Source organism: Eleutherodactylus coqui, unplaced genomic scaffold (assembly GCF_035609145.1).
Source record: "Eleutherodactylus coqui strain aEleCoq1 unplaced genomic scaffold, aEleCoq1.hap1 HAP1_SCAFFOLD_52, whole genome shotgun sequence".
In the NCBI taxonomy this organism is placed as follows: domain Eukaryota; kingdom Metazoa; phylum Chordata; class Amphibia; order Anura; family Eleutherodactylidae; genus Eleutherodactylus; species Eleutherodactylus coqui.
The window spans coordinates 518,867-538,328 of NW_027102355.1; the positions used below are offsets into that span (position 1 = coordinate 518,867).

The window sequence follows — 19,462 nt, forward strand, 5'->3', positions numbered from 1 at the left end:
TTTGTACTTATATTTCATCATAGCCTGAGCTTATGCAAGGTTCTGCAATTATAAGGGTTAAAGGGGTTGTCCCGCGCTGAAACAGGTTTTTTTTTTTTTTTTCAATAGGCCCGTTCGGCGCGAGACAAACCCGATGCATGTATTAAAAAAAAAAATCGGATAGTACTTACCCGAATCCCCGCGCTCCGGTGACTTCTTACTTACCTTGCTAAGATGGCCGCCGGGATCTTCACCCACGGTGGACCGCAGGTCTTCTCCCATGGTGCACCGTGGGCTCTGTGCGTTCCATTGCCGATTCCAGCCTCCTGATTGGCTGGAATCGGCACACGTGACGGGGCGGAGCTACGAGCGGACCCATTCAGAAGGGAGAAGACCGAACTGTGCAAGCGCGTCTAATCGGGCAATTAGACGCTGAAATTAGACGGCTCCATGGAGACGAGGACGCTAGCAACGGAGCAGGTAAGTGAATAACTTCTGTATGGCTCATAATTAATGCACGATGTACATTACAAAGTGCATTAATATGGCCATACAGAAGTGTATACCCCCACTTGCTTTCGCGGGACAACCCCTTTAAACTGTACAGAAGAGATGTGATTTTACCAAGCAGATCTTCAGCAAGTTTTGCAGAGTGCATCAGTTTTTGCAAAACTAAATTCTAGCAGTTTTTTGCAAGGCATCACAATCCCCGGGAATGTGGGAGGAGCCAGACGCCAGGCACCAGGCAGAGTAGAGTTGCTTGTGAGATGGGGGAGAGAGAAGAACAACCTGGCAGGTGAGTGCAAAAACCAGAGACCCAGAATCTTCACCCACCCTGCCATGTTTTCTTTGTGCGCAATATGCAATGAATAGAACGCCTTGATTTCAATGGGTTCGTTCACGTGCGCATATCTTGCGTGCAAATTTTCAAACAAAATCCGCTGCATGCTCTATCTTCCTGTGGATTTGCACAGGCAAATAGCAGATATAGAACTATTAGACTTAATTACCCATTTCAATGAATAGGAGTATGGTTGCATGTTGGTTTTGCTGCGCAAATGCACACAATTTGTGCACACAAGTAGTAAAGTAAGACATGCATTTGCACATACAAGTATGCAACATAAATTCTGCAAATATGTGGCGTAAATGCGCACATAATTGCACTCGTGCCCATGTGATAACTTGAATAAGCTTAGTCCTCGTGGCTCTAAATCTATCGCCTTTGATGTGTTAAGCCCCTGTCTGCTGGAGAGTCATGTGTGCTGGCATCAGAAATGATGGCAGCAAGAATCTTGGGGTGTGTTGAGGGGCATTTTATGCTCAGTTTGCATCCTGAATGTAAGGCGAGTGCAAGATTGAGGGATAGATCAGCCTCTTGCAGTCACATCCAAGTCCGGGGACTGGAGAATGTGTACAGGACCTAAGGCTAGCAAGGGTTAGGGTGCGGGCAGACGAGCGTAGGCGTATTTACGTTCGCACGAGCGCAACGTATAATCGCCCGAGAGAACGTTTTTCACCGATCACGAACAGAGCTAGAAAGCGTATTTTCGGTTGTTCCTACTTTGCAAACTATCTTTTCGGCCATCGAATATGCGTTGGCGCGTATTTCGGTCGCATATGTTCCGTTTTTTTTTCGGGTTGCCGTTTTTACGCGCCGTAAAATCGCCCATGTGAACGAATACATTCGAAACCATTGCCTCAGATGGTCACGTATATACGTTTGTTCGCAAAAACGCGCCGTTTATGCGCTCGTGTGAACGCACCCTTAGAGAAAGAAGGCCACTTTATTTCCAATCAGCACCACTCTTGTCTGTTTTGCAGTGCATTCCCATTCAAGTTCATGGGCCTAATCTACAGTATCAGTCATAGTGCAGGGTCATAGACAATGAATGGGCTGTTTTGTTTTTGTTTTGCTTTGTTTGGGGGGGGGGGGGGACACAACATCTTTTCTAACCCTGGATAACCATTTTAAGATCTACTGTTTTCCTTATGATTGTGCAAAGAAATCTAACAGGTGGCATTGCTACCTTTCAAGGTAAGTGCATGACTACTATAAAGTCTGGTGTTTATCAGTAGCATTAGGTTATAAGGCAGGGGTGTAGAATCTGTGGCCCAGGATGGCTATTAATGTGGCACACAAAGGGGAGGCTGCATCTGGAGGAGGCGAGGCCGCAGGTGGTCCCTGGCAGTGGCATTGCGGTACCTGGCATTTGCTGTGACTGAGTTACTCCAGGTCCAGTGTGATTCTCCTTGTCCTTCCAAGTCCTGACTGCTGCCAATCCAGTAATAAGGTGAGGACGAGAGACGTGGTCTCATAGTGGACGGCCAACGCTGTGTTCCCTGTTGTCAGAAATGGGCCCATGGCTGTAAACTGCATGCGAGTCTGCACAGGCTTCTGTGTCTAGGCTTGCATGCATGGCCTTGCAGCAGCGGGGGTTATTTGGAGGATGATTGGGGTTGTGTGAAGGACTGTGGAGGTTGATGGAAGCTGTATGGAGTACTGTGGAGGACTATGGGAGTTATGTGGAGGATGATGGGGGTTGTTAGGATGACTGAAGATTAGGATTATTATGGGAGGATTTTTTTACTTATCTGTGATGGCAGATATCACGAAAATTATGCACAGATCTGTTTTGTTTATCAGATTTTGTTAGTGATTGTGTATTTACTGTTCGCCCGAAGACAACTCCTCTTCTCTGCCCCAGAGATGCCAAAAGGTTTGACAATCCTGTTAATAAGTTTTGTTATGTGGTAATGTAATATTGCAGGCTGGCGAGACCCTGCTGTAAGTGAAAAGGAAGTTGAATTTGTTGCCCGGTGGGGTATATAAGGAAGATGTACATCACAGCATGGGGAGTTTCTTTCGGTGAAGCTTTTAGCGAAGTACAAAGTAATGTACATGGAGGACAAGACACACTGCTGCCTGTGGTTGACCGGCGTGAAGTCCAGCAGACCTCTTTACATGTAGCTGAGAAGAGTCCAGGACTTAAGAGACTTGGCGTTGCCCAGGTATATCAGTGGGGCGGACGTCACAGCATGGGGTACTGAGTTTCTAGGAGTGAAGCTTTTCGCAAAGTATGCAGTAGTGTAAATAGAGAAGACGCACTGCTGTTTGCAGTAGTCCGGCGTGAAGTCCAGCAGACCTGACCTCTTTATGTGTCGCTTCGCAGAGTCATGACTTAGCCTGGTTGCACACGAGCGGGTCAGATTCTGCTGCGGGCACCCTGTTCCCAGCTGGCATTTAACCCTTTTCAATCCAATTTGTATCCTGGTTTTCCTAGGTTGCTTACTCTTTTTCTGCCGTTATATAAACGGCGCTATCTGCTGGCTAAAGCTAGTACTGAATTAGTTGACATGTTGGATAGGCTCCGACAGCAGAAAGGGCTGGCAATATACAGTAAGACAACCCCGACTGACGTCTTTCAACATCGGAGCTGTATAGCCTTAAATCATAATGTCTTCAGATGTCAGACAGTGGATTGGAAAGGGTTAAAGGTACCCATCATTCCTTCTTCTCTTCTGTACTGCAGATTCTGCTGTGGGCAACCTTTACCCATCTGGCATCCACGCATACGTCTCATTTCTTCTTCTCTTCTGTACCTCGGATTCCGCTGCGGGCACCTTGTTCCCAGCCGGCATCTGCGGGTACCCATCATTCCTTCTTTTCTTCTGTACTGTGGATTTTGCTGCGGGCACCCTGTTCCTGGCTGGCACCCACACGCAAGTCTCTTTTTTTTCTTGTCTTCTGTACAGCAGATTCCGCTGCGAGCATCCTGTTCCCGGCCAGTATTCACGGGTATCTCTCATTTCTTCTCTTCTGTAGTGCGAATTCCGCTGCCGAGACCCTGTTCCCAGCTGGCATCCACACGTACCTCATTTCTTCTCTTCTGCAGTTCGGATTCCTCTGTGGGCACACTGTTCCCAGCTGGCATCCACGCGTACCTCATTTCTTCTCTTCTGTACTGCGGATTCCACTGCGGGCACCCTGTTCCCGGCCAGCGTTCACACGTACCTCTCATTTCTTCTTCTCTTCTGTACAGCGGATGGCCCGCATGGCTCGCCGTCTTCAATGGAAGCCGTTCGCGCACAATCTGTTTAAAAATAGAGAATGTTGCAAATTTTCCACCGCAAGCGGAAACAAATCACAATTGATTTCCGCTCGTGTGCAGAAAAAGCGCTTTTCCATAACATGCTATGGAAGTTATTTGCTGCAGATGCCTGCTCCGGATTCCGCGATTCAAATACGGTTGTGCAGCCGGCCTTATTAAGTGTACCAGGTGATTGTATCTTCATCCTACCGAGGTAGATGAAAGCGTTTCCCTGGCTGTCAGCCTGACCGAAACGTGATTACCTGCCTGCAGCAATTAAAGTTTGCTCAGTGAGCCCCTGCCATCTGCAGGTATGTTTTATCCACCTCTGGAATATTCCTACTTCTGGACCCAGTTCCATCCACCACCCAGTCTACATGGTCAGACCCCCATTACACTCCAATAGGGCCTGTGCATAGGATGGGCGTACCCATGAGTTACATACAGACACTTTCAGCCGTGTGCCTTATGTAAAGGTGTCAGTCCTACCTTGTGCACCACAGTCTAGGATTCTTTTTGCACTATGGAATTTATGCCCGCCTGATACTTCAGTGCGCGACTCGGTATGTCTCTAATGCTTGAAGAAAAGGAAATGCACATTACCTAGAAGGAAAAAAACCTACCTGCCTGAAGGCCTAAAGCAATGTGTGAAGGTTGCCCAGACAACAGATGGAAGGTCCAGATTAAACAGGTATTACCACATTAGAAACAAAGGTCACCCAAACCTTCAGGTTATCATTAGGTATATTACCGTATATACCGGCGTATAAGACGACTTTTGAACCCCGAAAAATCTGCTCTGCAGTCGGGGGTCGTCTTATGCGCCGGTAATACAAAAAAAAAAAAGTGTAAAAAAAAAAAATTTTATTACTCACCTCCCCCGGCGTTCTGTCGCGCTCCGGCAGGATGTCGCTCGCTCTGGCAGGCTGTCGCTCGCTCCTCGTCCCCGCCGCAGCATAGCTTTCTGAATGCGGGGCTTGAAATCCCCGCTTCCAGAAAGCTAATACACACGCCGGCAGCCATGACAGCATTGAATGGCTGTGATTGGCTAAAGCACACGTGGCTTCAGCCAATCACACTATTCAATGACATCATTGAATGGCTGTGATTGGCTGAAGGCGCACGTGTTAGCAATCACACCCATTCAATGATGTCATTGAATAGTGTGATTGGCTGAAGCCACGTGTGCTTTAGCCAATCACAGCCATTCAATGATGTCATGGCTGCCGGCGTGTGTATTAGCTTTCTGGAAGCGGGGATTTCAAGCCCCACATTCAGAAAGCTATGCTGCGGCGGGGACGAGGAGCGAGCGACAGCCTGCCGGAGCGAGCGACATCCTGCCGGAGCGCGACAGAACGCCGTGGGAGGTGAGTAATAAAATTTTTTTTTTTTTCTCCACTGAATACCGGCGTATAAGGTGACATTTGGGGGGTCGTCTTATACGCCCCGTCGCCTTATACGCCGGTATATACGGTATATGGAAAAAGCAGCCGGACTCTCCATAAATAGAAAGCTATATCGCTCTAAATAAAACTAAAAGTCGAATGGATTAAAGCAAGGTGATTGGGTAAAAAGGCTAAACATGGACTTTTTAATAGACATGAAACCGTAGCCATGAAATATACAGAAAATACTCCAACACACAGATTAGCCAGAAGAGAAATACAGCTGCAGAATCCAACTAGTCTGCCCCGTTTTCCCCATCAGTCCTGTGATTTGGTTTCTGTCCTTTTTGATGGGTTTGTCATTGATGTTTTTACACCCTTGGTAAAGTGCTTATCACATGGGGAGGAAGCTGTTTTTTTCAGTGTAAAACAATTTTCTCTGATCTTCTAAAGTTACCTTGTGCCCCCCCCTTATTTTTGGTTTACCAGCTGTAGAAAGAGAACCAACTATCATTCAATCCCTTCAAGGGTTTGGTTGGAGCCTTCCCGTATGTCCTACGGGACATCATAAAATGGGGACCTTCCACTTGTGACAGCCCTCACTAATGGGCCAAAGCAGAGCGGTACGAACTACGCTGGTCGTAATACTACAGAAGGACCTATATGGCTGGCCACAACTTCCCCTAGAGCTAACTGTGGATCACTGGGGGTTTCAGAAGGCAAACCGGATCACTGCGCCATTTTCATTTTAAAGGATGTTGTCACGGCAACACAACCTGTTTAATGTAATGAAAGGTTTCAGTCCTGTCCCCTCTGTCTACAGTATATTTAGTTCCTCAAACTAAGGGCTTATTCACACAAGCACATTTGCGCAGTGTATGCAACACGCAGTGAATAGAACCCATTGATTTTAATGGGTTCGCTCACAAGTGTATTTTGCGTGCGCATTTCATTTTCCCCCTAAAAAAATATACAGCATGTTCTATTTTCATGTGTATTATTCAATGTGCGCATTGGTTTCAATGTGTTTTTCTCTCAGCGATGCTGCGAGATTGAGAAATCTTTGGACAATTCCTCACATGGAATCACCAATTAGTTTCTATGAGATCGTTAAAAAAATGGTCTTACACTCACATGCCATGTGGTGTGAATGAGAATGCAATGTGATCTGTTGGGTTTTTGGACTTTTGCTAGTGACGATTGGGTTAGAAGAGGAAGAGTTCCTATTTTTGTTGAGTACGAGTACTTTCTCTCCCTTCAGCCAATTGTTTCTAATGTTTTTGTTATCAGTGTCCATCCATCCTTGTGTTAGCATTCAACACTGGCTCAGACTACAATATTTTAATGAGATTTAGGGTGCCTGTCCACGGGCGTGATTTGCCGGTGAATCACGTCCTCTGAAGCTTTCCATAGCCACTGCTATGGAAAGCGCCGGCCCCCTGTCCACGAGCGGAGAATCATTGCGATTCTCTGCTCGCGGCGGGCAATTCGTAGCATGCTGTGAATTGGCTCGATTCTCCGCAGTCAGCCTATCTATCAGATAGGGCTGACCGGCGGAGATTCGGCAGCAGCCCCTGCTCTCGGGCGGCGGCTCCCGCGGCAGGGCTTCGCCACAGGATACCGCAACACCGTGGACAATTTAGATTTGTATATATGAATAGTTTTTTTCTCAGTGATAGAAAAAAAAAAACAGCGTGCCAATGCATTATTGCTGCCACATGGATATGCAGATACCGGCTGGTGATCGGCCCATACAGCTTTATTTATACTACACTATTTGGAAGAACATGGACAATTGTACAGAACAAACACTTTTTCCTCGTGTCACCCCAATTTTCTTATAGATTGTAAGTCTTGAGAGCAGCGCCCTCAGTCATTATTCAATTTTGATTTAGTTTTACAGCTTGTGAAGTGCTGCAGTAGAAGTTGGCGCTATATAAATTATTATTAATAAAAAAACATGGAAATTGCTTTGTGAAAGTAGAAAATAGCTGAACTGAAGCAACCAATGCCAGGCGGCTTCTGCCAAGCAAAATAAAAGTCATGGGATGTACTAAACAGGCCTAGTAATGAGAGCATAGTTTTACCTTTCTTTGTCTTAGTAATACATTATCCGCAATACTTTGCGTAGGTAATAGAGATGAGCGAGCACCAAAATGCTCGGGTGCTCGTTACTCGGGACGAACGTTTCGCGATGCTCGAGGGTTCGTTTCGAGTAACGAACCCCATTGAAGTCAATGGGCGACCCGAGCATTTTTGTATATCGCCGATGCTCGCTAAGGTTTTCATTCATCCAGAAATGTGTTACAATAAAAATATATACCGGCGTATAAGGCGACGGGGCGTATAAGACGACCCCCCAACTGTCACCTTATACGCCGGGAATACAGCGGAGCAAAGAATAAAAATCATTACTCACTTCACCGATGCTTCTGCGGTGCTGCTGCAGGCTGTCGCTCCCTCCTGGTCCCCGGCAGAGCATTGCTTTCTGGACGCAGTGGTTGAAATCCCCGCCTCCAGAAACACACGTGCCTTCAGCCAATCACAGCCATTCAATGACATCATTGTCATTGGCTGTGATTGGCTGAAGGCACGTGTGTTTCTGGAGGCGGGGATTTAAAGCCCTTCGTAGAGAAAGCAATGCTCTGCCGGGGACCAGGAGGGAGCGACAGCCTGCAGGAGCACCGCAGAAGCACCGGTGAAGTGAGTAATGATTTTTATTCTTTGCTCTGCTGTATTCCCGGCGTATAAGGTGACAGTTGGGGGGTCGTCTTATACGCCCCGTCGCCTTATACGCCGGTATATATTTTTATTGTAACACATTTCTGGATGAATTGCAGGGAAGGGCTTATATATTTAAGCCCTTCCCGACAATTCATCCCGCGATCGCCGGCAGCCCATTGCTTTCAGTGGAACCTGCTGTATTGCCGGCTCCATTGAATTCAATGGGCAAACATCGTTCTTCTCTGCCACAGCTGTTACAGCTGTGCAGAGAAGAATGATTTGTCTTCTATATGTTCTCAATGGGGTCGGCGCTGCTGCCGCCGGCCCCATTAAGCGCATATAGAGAAGAGAACAGGAATCGCAGATCGCACATAGGTGCGATCTGCGATTTCTATGGCCTAAGAAGGACCGTTGGGGTTCTTGAAGCCTAAAATAACTCCTAACGGTCTCCCTATAGCAGCAGCACTTTCCCTGATTTATGTCAGAAGGCATCTGTGGCGAGCCGCGGGAGGGCAGATTTTAATACTCGGGTGACACCTAATCTCGCCAGCCACTCACTGCAGGGGGGTGGTGTAGGGCTTGAACGTTGCAGGGGGAAGTTGTAATGCCTTCCCTGTCTTTCTATTGGCCAGAAAAGCGCGCAACTTTCTCAGGGAAGAAAATGAAAGTAACCCGAACACCGCGTGGTACTCGTTACGAGTAACGAGCATCTTGAACACCCTAATACTCGAACGAGTATCAAGCTCGGACGAGTATGCTCGCTCATCTCTAGTAGGTAACTAATTAATGGCTATATTCTTCTTGCCATATAAATTATAGTAAAAAGACTCTTATTGTAATTGCCTCACAGAATAACATTTTTGCCTTCTTCTCTGACATTACAAACACTCCATGATAATTGGTCATACTAGATTGACTTTTTATATCTTTACATTAGTGATGATGCAACTGTATAAAACAGAATATGTACCGTGTTTCCCCCAAAATAAGACACTGTCTTATATAATTTTTGCCCCAAAAGACACACTATTTCCAGGGGGTGTCTTATAATACTCACCTAGTAGATTGTGTTCGGGTCCCTCACGCTGGTCTCTGGCCCTGCTGCAGGCCTCCGTGGACTCCTGGACACTGATAGAGCATTACTTCCTGGTAGCATAGCTTAAATACCCCGCTTCTAGCAAGCAATTGCTCTAATTGGTTCATCGAGCACCACGTCGGCCAATCAGAGCTGGCACTTGATTATAGCCAATCACAGCCATTCATTGAATGACATCATTGAATGGCTGTGATTGGTTAATCGAACGCCGGCTCTGATTGCTTGATGCGGTGCTCAATGAACCAATCAGAGCAATCACTGGCTGGAGGCGGAGTATTCAAGCCCTGCTACCAGGAAGAAATGCTCTGGCGGCGTTCAGGACTACACGAAAGCCTGCAACAGCGCTGCAGCCCAGCAAGAGGGACCCAAATGCCGTCTACTAGGTGAATATTGCTTTTTTTCCCCCCATGTATTGTAGCTAGGATTAATTTTCGAGGGAGGGATTATACTTCAAACAACCCCCTTGCCTCCCAAAAATTAAATCTGGGTAGGGTTTATTATTGGGGTAGGTCTTCTTTTCAGGGAAACGCGGTAGGTATTACTGATGACCCTGATGTATACTTAGACCCACTCATCCCTGCTAAAATAACAAAGGCAATGTTGTTCTTAGGCCTCGTTCACACGAGCGTGGTTTTAGTGCAGATAAGGCGCGTAAAAAAATTGCGACTAACTGCTCAAAAAATAGCATGAACGGGCGATTTCCAGCTATCAAGTCTCCAGCTTAATTAGCAGTGAAATTGCCCATTCACACGATTGGAGCTGCGTGTTGCGTGTTATCCAGCTACCACAGGAGTCTATGGAAACTCCCATACATCACGCACCAAAGATAGGTCAAGTCCTATCTTTTCACGCACTACAGACCTTAGATGCGTGTATTGCAACGGTGCATCTCCTATTTTTAAAGGTTTGTTGCGTGTCTAGATTTCCTTCAGCTAAACGCTTCTATAGGAAACCATTGATTCTATTACATGAGGTTTTTTTTCCACGCGCCTATTCTGCACTAAAACCACGCTCGTGTGAACAAGGCCTGAATCTATGTAGATTCTTAGTAGTTTTTTTCCAGAGCTGTCATCGCGCTATTAGGGCTAATTCACATGGGCATATGCGTACAACACTGTAAGTATACTCCAAAATTGTACGCCCATACACTCTGCTGGCAGAGATTGTGTAGGGCTGCGAATCTGATGTCACGGACATGTACAGTGTGGTTTTTATTTTTCCTTTTGAAATACCCGCCCTGTTCTGTATTGACAGCGTTTCATATGCACCCAATTCAAGGACTGCGTTTGATACGCGGAGAAATAGAACAAGTTGCAATTTCTCCTGCGTGTCAATACGCAGTGACCACACGCAGGTGTGAATGGAAGAGTGAAAGTCCATAGATTTTTATTGCCTCCGTTCACCGTGTGTTACATACAGGAAATATGCGTGCGTAATACACAGTGACAATACACCCGTGTGAATGAGCCCTAAGTGTGATAAGAAAGATACAACCACAGTCGACCATTTTAAATGCTTTGGAGACGAGTCCCTGTGTTACTCAAGTCACTGGCCGCATACAAACCACTGTCCTGCTCCATCTCCCCTCTCCACTACACTTTTTTAAAGGTTATTTTCACATGGGCGATAAAATTGCGCAATGCGAGTGAAAACGCAGAATTAGGAAACCCATGCTTTTCAATGGTTTCATTCACATCTGCGATGTTTTCTCTCATGCGATGTTGCAAGATTTAGAATTTGCTGCCTGCCCTATCTTTTTTTTCCCAATGGAGCTTTCGTTTTATCGCATTGCAACATACGAACTTGTGATTTTTGTGTGATGCAATACGTTTTTAACATTAGACACCTCTGATGTCTACCGCAAGAGAAAATTGCAAGCGGCAGCGATGCAATGTGAGATTATTTGTCAGGAAAAGCATCGCTGATGCTTAATCATCTCATGGGCACGTATGCAATATTGCCGCGATATTTTCGTGGCGATATCTCACTCGCCCGTGTGGAACTAGCCCGAGGGGGTTTTCCCTCCAAGTTACCCTTTTAGAAGTGTGATTCTCACCTCCTTTTATGATGTTTCCTGTGATGGGTTTATGACTTTATGGGGTTAGTCAAACGAGCGTATGCGTATACACGTTCGCCTGTACGCAACGTATATTTGCATGAATGAATTTTTGACACAATGGACTCCCGACTGTTATTGGCATTTTTAAAGATATTCACCCCGGACACTGCAGCACGCATGTAAAAAACACGCTGAAGCAATTGCTGGCAACATTTGGAAGAAATGCTCGGAATGGTAATGAAATGCCTAATTAGGGCGAGCTGTCTTTTCCAAGCGTTGTACGCAGGGTAACTGCCCCCCCCCCCTTTTCCATCTATGGCAGCTTGCTGTGTTACACAGCGAAAGTATAAAATATACGGCCGTGAAAGATGGAGGACGTCTTATTTTTTCTCACGTAAATATTTTGCGCGGAAAAAAAGACGTTCCTCTGAACGCAAATGCATTGCTTACTCGCGTTATTTGTGCGACTTTTGTGTGCGGAAATGCCTTCGCAAATACAGTCATTTGAAGGAGGCCTCAAAAGGGAGGGAAGTCATTTTGGTAGCGCACAGGAAGGAGAAGTTGCACTATCTTTGGGCAAAAGTAGACAAAAAGAGTGAGACATGGTGGACATGCTGTACGCCTCTCCTCTGGAAGGCATTACCCATACCCAGCGACAACGGTTATTCTCAAAAGGGCTGGTGGTAAACTAAATATCGCTGAGCCAGCTATAAGAAAGGAAGGTTTGGAGAACCGGAATTCCTGTATCGAGCCTCAGGCATCCTCAGGTCGGTCTCACATGACCGGATTTAGATTGCGGAATGCGCAATACTCACCCACGCAGATGATCTGCGGTATTCCGCATCCATTAACAAGAATAGAGCAGTAGCATGTCCATTCACATGAGCGTAAATAAAATCGAAGTACGATCCATTCTTGTGTGAATTCCACACGGATGGCTTCCATTGAAGTCAATGGAAGACGTCCGACCCACAGCCCATCCGAATAGATATTGCGAATAGGTCACTGGTACCCGCGTCATCGCCTAGTGACGGCGCGGGAAGAACAAACATTTGAAAAAAAAATTGTGCTGCACATGACCGACGGCAGCTCGCGGCAGCCACCTGCAGTACAGATAAACGACGATAAGAAAAGGTATTCGCGGATGCTGGCTGCGGTCAGGGCCGGATTCCGCAGCAGGCACCCGCATGCGAAATCCGACCCATCCGTGTGGGACCGGCCAAAATAGAGTGACTTTCCTTACTTCTGAGTTTTGGGTTTGGGAGATTCGGATTCCCCAGAAAGGATGGAGACGCGGATGTCAAGCCAAGGCTGAGTCTGAACAAACACTACTCCAACTGGGCAACCCTCCTCCCAGGGACTGTGCCCATCCTGAACCAATGCCTGGCCCACCACAACACTCTCAGTCACATTTTATGCTTACTGAGTACATAAGACGATGACCCCTATCCTCTGATGAAGGAAAGCCCAAGAATGCAAATGAATTCAAGAGTTTTCCAAATATTTCATTGAAGGGCAAAAAGACTCAGACTGTGGTGAAAGTAGAAGATTCTTCAATAATATCTTTTCTAGCTTTAATACATTATTTAAAGTACTGAAAAATAGAAATCATTTTTACCGTTGCACAAGATAAAATAACGTACCTTAAATGCCATTTGGATAGTATGCTCAGAATTGGCAGGATGGCAGAGGATTGCTATGCCGATCACATACTCTCTGAAGTCTATGGTGCCATCTTTGTTCTGTAACAGAGAAAAGAAGAAATTAAATACAGTTGAGTTAACCCCGTAAAGGACGCAGCCTTGTTCGATACTTAAAGACACAACGGTTCTTTGGGATTTTCTATTTTAAAAGCCATATTTTTTTTCTTCTGTCGGCATATAGCAGTATGAGGGCTTTTACAGACTAGCGTTTTTTTTTCTCCAAATGTCAATGGGACTTTCTAATGTTAAAATCACAATCGCACAAAAATCGCAACAACGCAAACTTGCGATTTTAACATTGGAAACTCCCATTGATATTTGGAAAAAAAATGCAGCGAAATTGCAGTGAGAAAAAGAAGCCGCTAGTGGGTAAAAGCCCTGAGGGCCTGTTTATTGTATGGCAAGCTGTAGTTTTTTTTTTTATTGGTACCATTTTGGGGTACTTACGTATTCTATAATTTATTAATTTTTTTGGTAGGGGATAGAGTAAAAGAACACATCAGCCTTTTTTATGGCATTCACTATCTAGTATAAATGAGGCCATTTTCACATGGCCAAGAGAATCAAGCAAAGACTTGTGCAGTGCGGGGCACAAAAATATGAACCCCATTCTTTTGAATGGGGTCATAACCAAAAGCGATTTTATCGTGCATCGCATTGCACCGCGATGAGATCCCGGGAAACAAATCGCGGCACGTCCTATCTTTGGGCGTGCCCTCTCATCACATGGGGCCGGCGGCAGCAACACACCACGTACTAGGTGCACGCAGGGCGATGTGTGGTCTCCCCATTAAGAACAATGGTAGACACTCCGCAATCCATCGCCGCGGTCTTGATATAAAAACGCTTCAAATCTGCGAAAAAGTCGCATGTTGGCGAGTACGATATTGGACCATGATTCACAGCCCAATATTGCACTCGCCCGTGTGAAGTTAGCCTAACACAGCTTTTTTTTCTGCAGGTCGATACAATTACCACAATATCAAAATTATAATTTTTTTAGGGTTTTTCACAATGAAAACCTTTTCCCCATGGATGGAGCTTTAAGGACGTAACGATTTTTGGCTGATTTTCACCTCCATTCTTCAAAAGCCGTAGCTTTTTATTTTTTCGGCGACGCGGCCGTATAAGGGCTTGTTCTTCGCGTGGCGCACTTTAGTTTTTATTAGTGCCATTTTTTTCGGTACATAGACTATATTGTAAGGCTTAAGGGACAGTTAGGAGGGAAAGCCTCATGGGATCTGGGAGCTTTATGTACATGATGGATGGATGATATGTCACCCTCCATGGAGGAGGTTTTCTGGTTAACCAAGATATGTTACAAAGGTCATTACTGGGTCAGATGAGATGGAAGAGAGTGAGTTCTGCCCAGTGATGGACTGGTTGGCAGCGGCAGATGATTGGCTGAAGAAAAATGGCGGGAAATGGCTGTGGTTGTCAGGCAGAATCAGGTGGCCTGACCGTGGCTGGTGATTGGCCCAGAGGAACAAACAGAGGAGCAGCAGTGAGATATGGAGGTGCAGAGATGTGGGGCCATGATCTGGAAAGGAAGCAGCACCCAAGTAACAGTTCCCTGTTTGGATGGGGAGGAATAGTTTCACAGATGTCTGGAATTCCCTGCGCTTCAGCTTAGGACTTGTCAGCAGCGCCGGCCAGGAGGAGCAGAACAGGCAGAGGACATTGTGTGAACGCTTGTATCTGAGGAGGACTTGTCAGTAGAATACCACCAGCGAAACGAATGTGGAAGGAGAGAGACATCTTTTACCTTCATCCGATCGGAGGCAACTGAGACATAGCAGCAGGAACAGTGCCCACTAGATGCCAACACCAGCGGGAACAGTGCCCACCAGATGCCAACACCAGCGGGAACAGTGCCCACCAGATGACAACACCAGCAGGAACAGTGCCCACCAGATGCCAACACCAGCGGGAACAGTGCCCACTAGATGACAAACCAAGTCCTGTGCTGCTGCAGGCACAGCGTACAGGTGAAGCTCTACAAGTTGGTGAGATCTCTGGTACCCAGGTGGTATACCTGGTACGTGTGCATATAAGGACTTGTTTAACCAGTTGGGGGCGATCCGCTCGCCGCTTTTTGTGTTTGTTTTTTTGTGGGCCAGAACCAGGAGTGGCACGGGGTCCGTCCCCTCTGAGGTAGCCACGGCACGAGGGTCCGTCCCCTCTGAGGTAACCACGGCACGAGGGTCCGTCCCCTCTGAGGTAGCCACGGCACGAGGGTCCATCCCCTCTGAGGTAGCCACGGCACGAGGGTCCGTCCCCTCTGAGGTAACCACGGCACGAGGGTCCGTCCCCTCTGAGGTAGCCACGGCACGAGGGTCCATCCCCTCTGAGGTAGCCACGGCACGGTGGTCCGTCCCCTCTGAGGTAACCACGGCACGGTGGTCCGTCCCCTCTGAGGTAACCACGGCACGGTGGTCCGTCCCCTCTGAGGTAACCACGGCACGGTGGTCCGTCCCCTCTGAGGTAACCACGGCACTGGGGTCCGTCCCCTCTGAGGTAACCACGGCACGGGGGTCCGTCCCCTCTGAGGTAACCACGGCACGGGGGTCCGTCCCCTCTGAGGTAACCACGGCACGGGGGTCCGTTCCCTCTGAGGTAACCACGGCACGGGGGTCCGTTCCCTCTGAGGTAACCACGGCACGGGGGTCCGTTCCCTCTGAGGTAACCACGGCACGGGGGTCCGTTCCCTCTGAGGTAACCACGGCACGGGGGTCCCTCACCTCTGAGGTAACCACGGCACAGGGGTCCCTCACCTCTGAGGTAACCACGGCACGGGGGTCCCTCACCTCTGAGGTAACCACGGCACGGGGGTCCCTCACCTCTGAGGTAACCACGGCACGGGGGTCCCTCACCTCTGAGGTAACCACGGCACGGGGGTCCCTCACCTCTGAGGTAACCACGGCACGGGGGTCCCTCACCTCTGAGGTAACCACGGCACAGGGGTCCCTCACCTCTGTGGTAACCACGGCACGGGGTCTGTCACCCTCTGAGGTAACCACGGCACGGGGTCTGTCACCCTCTGAGGTAACCACGGCACGGGGGTCCCTCACCTCTGAGGTAACCACGGCACGGGGGTCCCTCACCTCTGAGGTAACCACGGCACAGGGGTCCCTCACCTCTGTGGTAACCACGGCACGGGGTCTGTCACCTCTGAGGTAACCACGGCACGGGGTCTGTGGTTGAGGCGGCTGCTGCTGTTAATCAGATCGGTTTTATAATTACTTGTTATTTTATAACTGTTACTTTCATATAAAGAATCAGAATAGAATGATGATAGCCAGAGGAAACAAACATTTTTTATAAATCGGGGCACCGCAGTATCTGGGATGCGAGAAGGGGGGTGGGTTTTACATTTAATGGGAATCAAAGTAAAGGGAGCGGTGTGGGTACCGACATGAGGGCTCATATGGTGCCGCTCTCATCCACAGATTGTTGTTTTAGTCAGAAATCAGTACAAATTCCTTGCATCCAGGAAATAGAGAATGTCCTGCAAAAAGGCAAGACTCCAATCAGGCTCTCATGTTGGAAGTAGGCCCGGCTCATTTAAGAAGGCTCTCAGTACATCTTAGGCAGGGGTCACGCGGGACGTATTCCCAGCGGAAACCTCGTGGATTGGCCGCAGCGAAAAACTGCAAGATTTCCGCTGGGAAAGTGCTGCTTCAAGACCCGCGGCACTTAGCCGCATGCTTTTCCGTTATAGAGGAGAGCGCAGCTGCAACAGAAAAAAATATTGACATGCTGCGCCCGGGAAATCTGCGCCGCAGCGCCAGCTTCTGCCGGCTTTGCCGCAACTGATTGGCTCTCCCGTGTGGACAAGATTTTTGACAAATCTCGTCCACATGGCTGGCTAATACCAGGATTAGCGGCCGCAGGCGGACTTGCCACAGAAAAATTCTGGACAAAATTTCCGCGCCAAATCAGTCCTTTGTGAACCTAGCCTTATATGTGCATGAGTGCAAGGGACTCGGCTGTGAAGGGGTTTGATGAGTTAATTTATTTCCTATCCTGAGGTAGTTCCGTTGATCAGGACATAGATGAGGGCAGAGTTGCATGTCATTCCCGGGACGCAGCATGTCAATTTTTTGTCTTCCATTGTGACCCCGCTCCTCTATGGAAAAGCTGGTCGCAACAGAAAAGCGTGCGGCGAAGCTGCTCCAAAACCCGCGGCTTAGTGCAGCTGGTTTTGGAGCTATGCTTATCCAGCAGAAATGTCATGTTTTTTCAATACAGCAAAACCGAGAAATTTCTGCCGGGAATACGTCCCGTGTGACCCCAGCCTTACAGAGTGCGATAGCGCGGGATCTCACGCTATCCTCACGGTGTAACTGTACGCCCTGTGGAGCTAAGTACCATGTCGTGGCAAGGGGTTAATCACTTTTATTACATCTTTTTGGGGGGCGAAATAAACAAAAACATTTTTGACTCCATCTTTTTTTCGTTCCTTTACAAAAAAAAGGGAAAGCACACAAAATACTTGTTTTACATGGATTTAAATTGTTATTTTGCTTCTTTTCTAGGTAGGGTACTTTAACCTATGATTCAATGATTGCTCAGATTATAGGAAAAAAAAGATAACACGCTATGACGACCCATCGGCCCTCTGCAACCGGATGGTAGAGGGCCAATGACATTAAAGAGGGAGCTCACTTCTTTTGTTGGTAGCTTACATTGCGGCCTGTAAAGGGTTAACAGTAGTGATGAGCGAGCATACTCGCTAAGGTCAATTGCTCGAGCGAGCATTGCCCTAAGTGAGTACCTGCCCGCTCGAGACAAAAGGTTCGGGTGCCGGCGGCGGGCAGGGAGCTGCGGGGGAGAGCGGGGAGGAATGGAGGGAAGATCTCTCTCTCCCTCTCTTCCCCCCGCTTCCCCCTGCTGACTGCCGCTACTCACCGCTCCCCCGCGCTGGCACCCGAACCTTGTGTCTCGAGCGGGCAGGTACTTGCTAAGGGCAATGCTCACTCGAGCAATTGCCGTTAGCGAGTATGCTTGCTTATCTCTAGTTAACAGCTGAAATCAAAGTTCTCTGTAATTCCTATGATAGAGGTATTTCCGCTATCCGTTACTGCCCTGCAGTTGGCGCTGACTCAGTCCTGAGCTCTCGCCATCTCATTATGGTACACGTACGGCATTTCGTGCGAACCCCATCCCTACCGTGACATACATATATATATATATATATCATGGGGTGGGAAGGGGTTAAATGAAACGGTTTGACATTTTCAACACTTCACATCCATGTTTACTATTGTAAAAGGGTGTTCTGGTTTCAGAAAATGAATGCTATTCTTTGCATAGTGAAAAGTTGTGCAACTTCACAATATACTTTCTGTATCAGATCTTCAGAGATTTTAAGAACTCAGCTTGCTGTCATTTTAATAAGAAACATTCCAGGTCATGTGATGAACGTCCGTACAGTTATGTGTCTTGTATCTGCCATACACTTGTGTGCCCACCACCACATAACCAGATTTTTACCCCCTAAAAAAGTTTCAATTGAGTGACAGCAAGCAGAGATCTTGACATATGTGAGAAACAGAAAAAAATATTGGAAAATTGCATAACTCTTTTGTTATACAGAAAATAACCTTTATTTTCTGAAGCCGGACTACCCCTTCAGTGTGACAGGGTTTAAGAAATCAAACGTTATCCTTGTGTTGTTACAGAGCCGCTTGGTGTGTAGAGACATAGGAAGCATGCTGGGCAATATAGTTGGCGAGGCAATGTATGGCACCCTTAGGCCCCTTTCACACTGGTGATAGCACTATTGGCGCTACAAAATCGCGTGTACATTTTTTTCTAGAGAGAAATCCCGCATTGAATTGCTGCCGCGTGCGATAAAATGACGCAACGTTTTATCGCAAAAGTCAATGGGACTTTCTAATGTTAAAATCGCATCGCAACACGATAAAACGCAGGCTCACTGGCTCACTGGTTTCAAAATGTGCTTTTTTATTAATGCCTCATGCGAAAATCGTGCGATTTTTGCGGTGTTATACGAGAACATCGGAGACTAATTAGGCTGCCCAGCCGGCTCAATACCATCACGGGTGTATCCCGCGCCAATGTGAACTGGAAAGGCAATGTGGAAAGTACATTAGAATGTGCACATGTTCGCACAACAGCCCACATCGTTTACGGATCGTATTTGTGCACGCATTAGCGCCGTGTATTTGTGGAACAAATTATGCTTCCCCCCCCCATCTGCAAAAAAATTCACACTTATTGAAATGTCTAATTAGGCCGCCTTCACGCGACCGTATGCATTTTTACGTTCGCCCGTACGCACCGTATTATCGCAGATTTGCCACGATTGAGACTCGGACGTTATTTGCGTATTTCATGCCATTCACACAACAGTACCGGATAGGAGCGCGGTTACACTCGCGAGAGGATGTGGTAGCACT

At 47.4% G+C, this 19,462-nt stretch overlaps 1 protein-coding gene across 1 annotated transcript in view; it reads right to left on the bottom strand.

Moving 5' to 3' along the window:
- The window catches only part of LOC136601944 (lysophosphatidylcholine acyltransferase 2-like), a 56,977-nt gene that overhangs the window by 24,850 nt on the left and 12,665 nt on the right, over positions 1 to 19,462 (bottom strand). Inside the window, exon 3 of the mRNA XM_066588864.1 lies at positions 12,978 to 13,076. Coding sequence (XP_066444961.1) covers positions 12,978 to 13,076 — 99 coding nt within the window. The remainder of the gene's footprint in view (positions 1 to 12,977; positions 13,077 to 19,462) is intronic.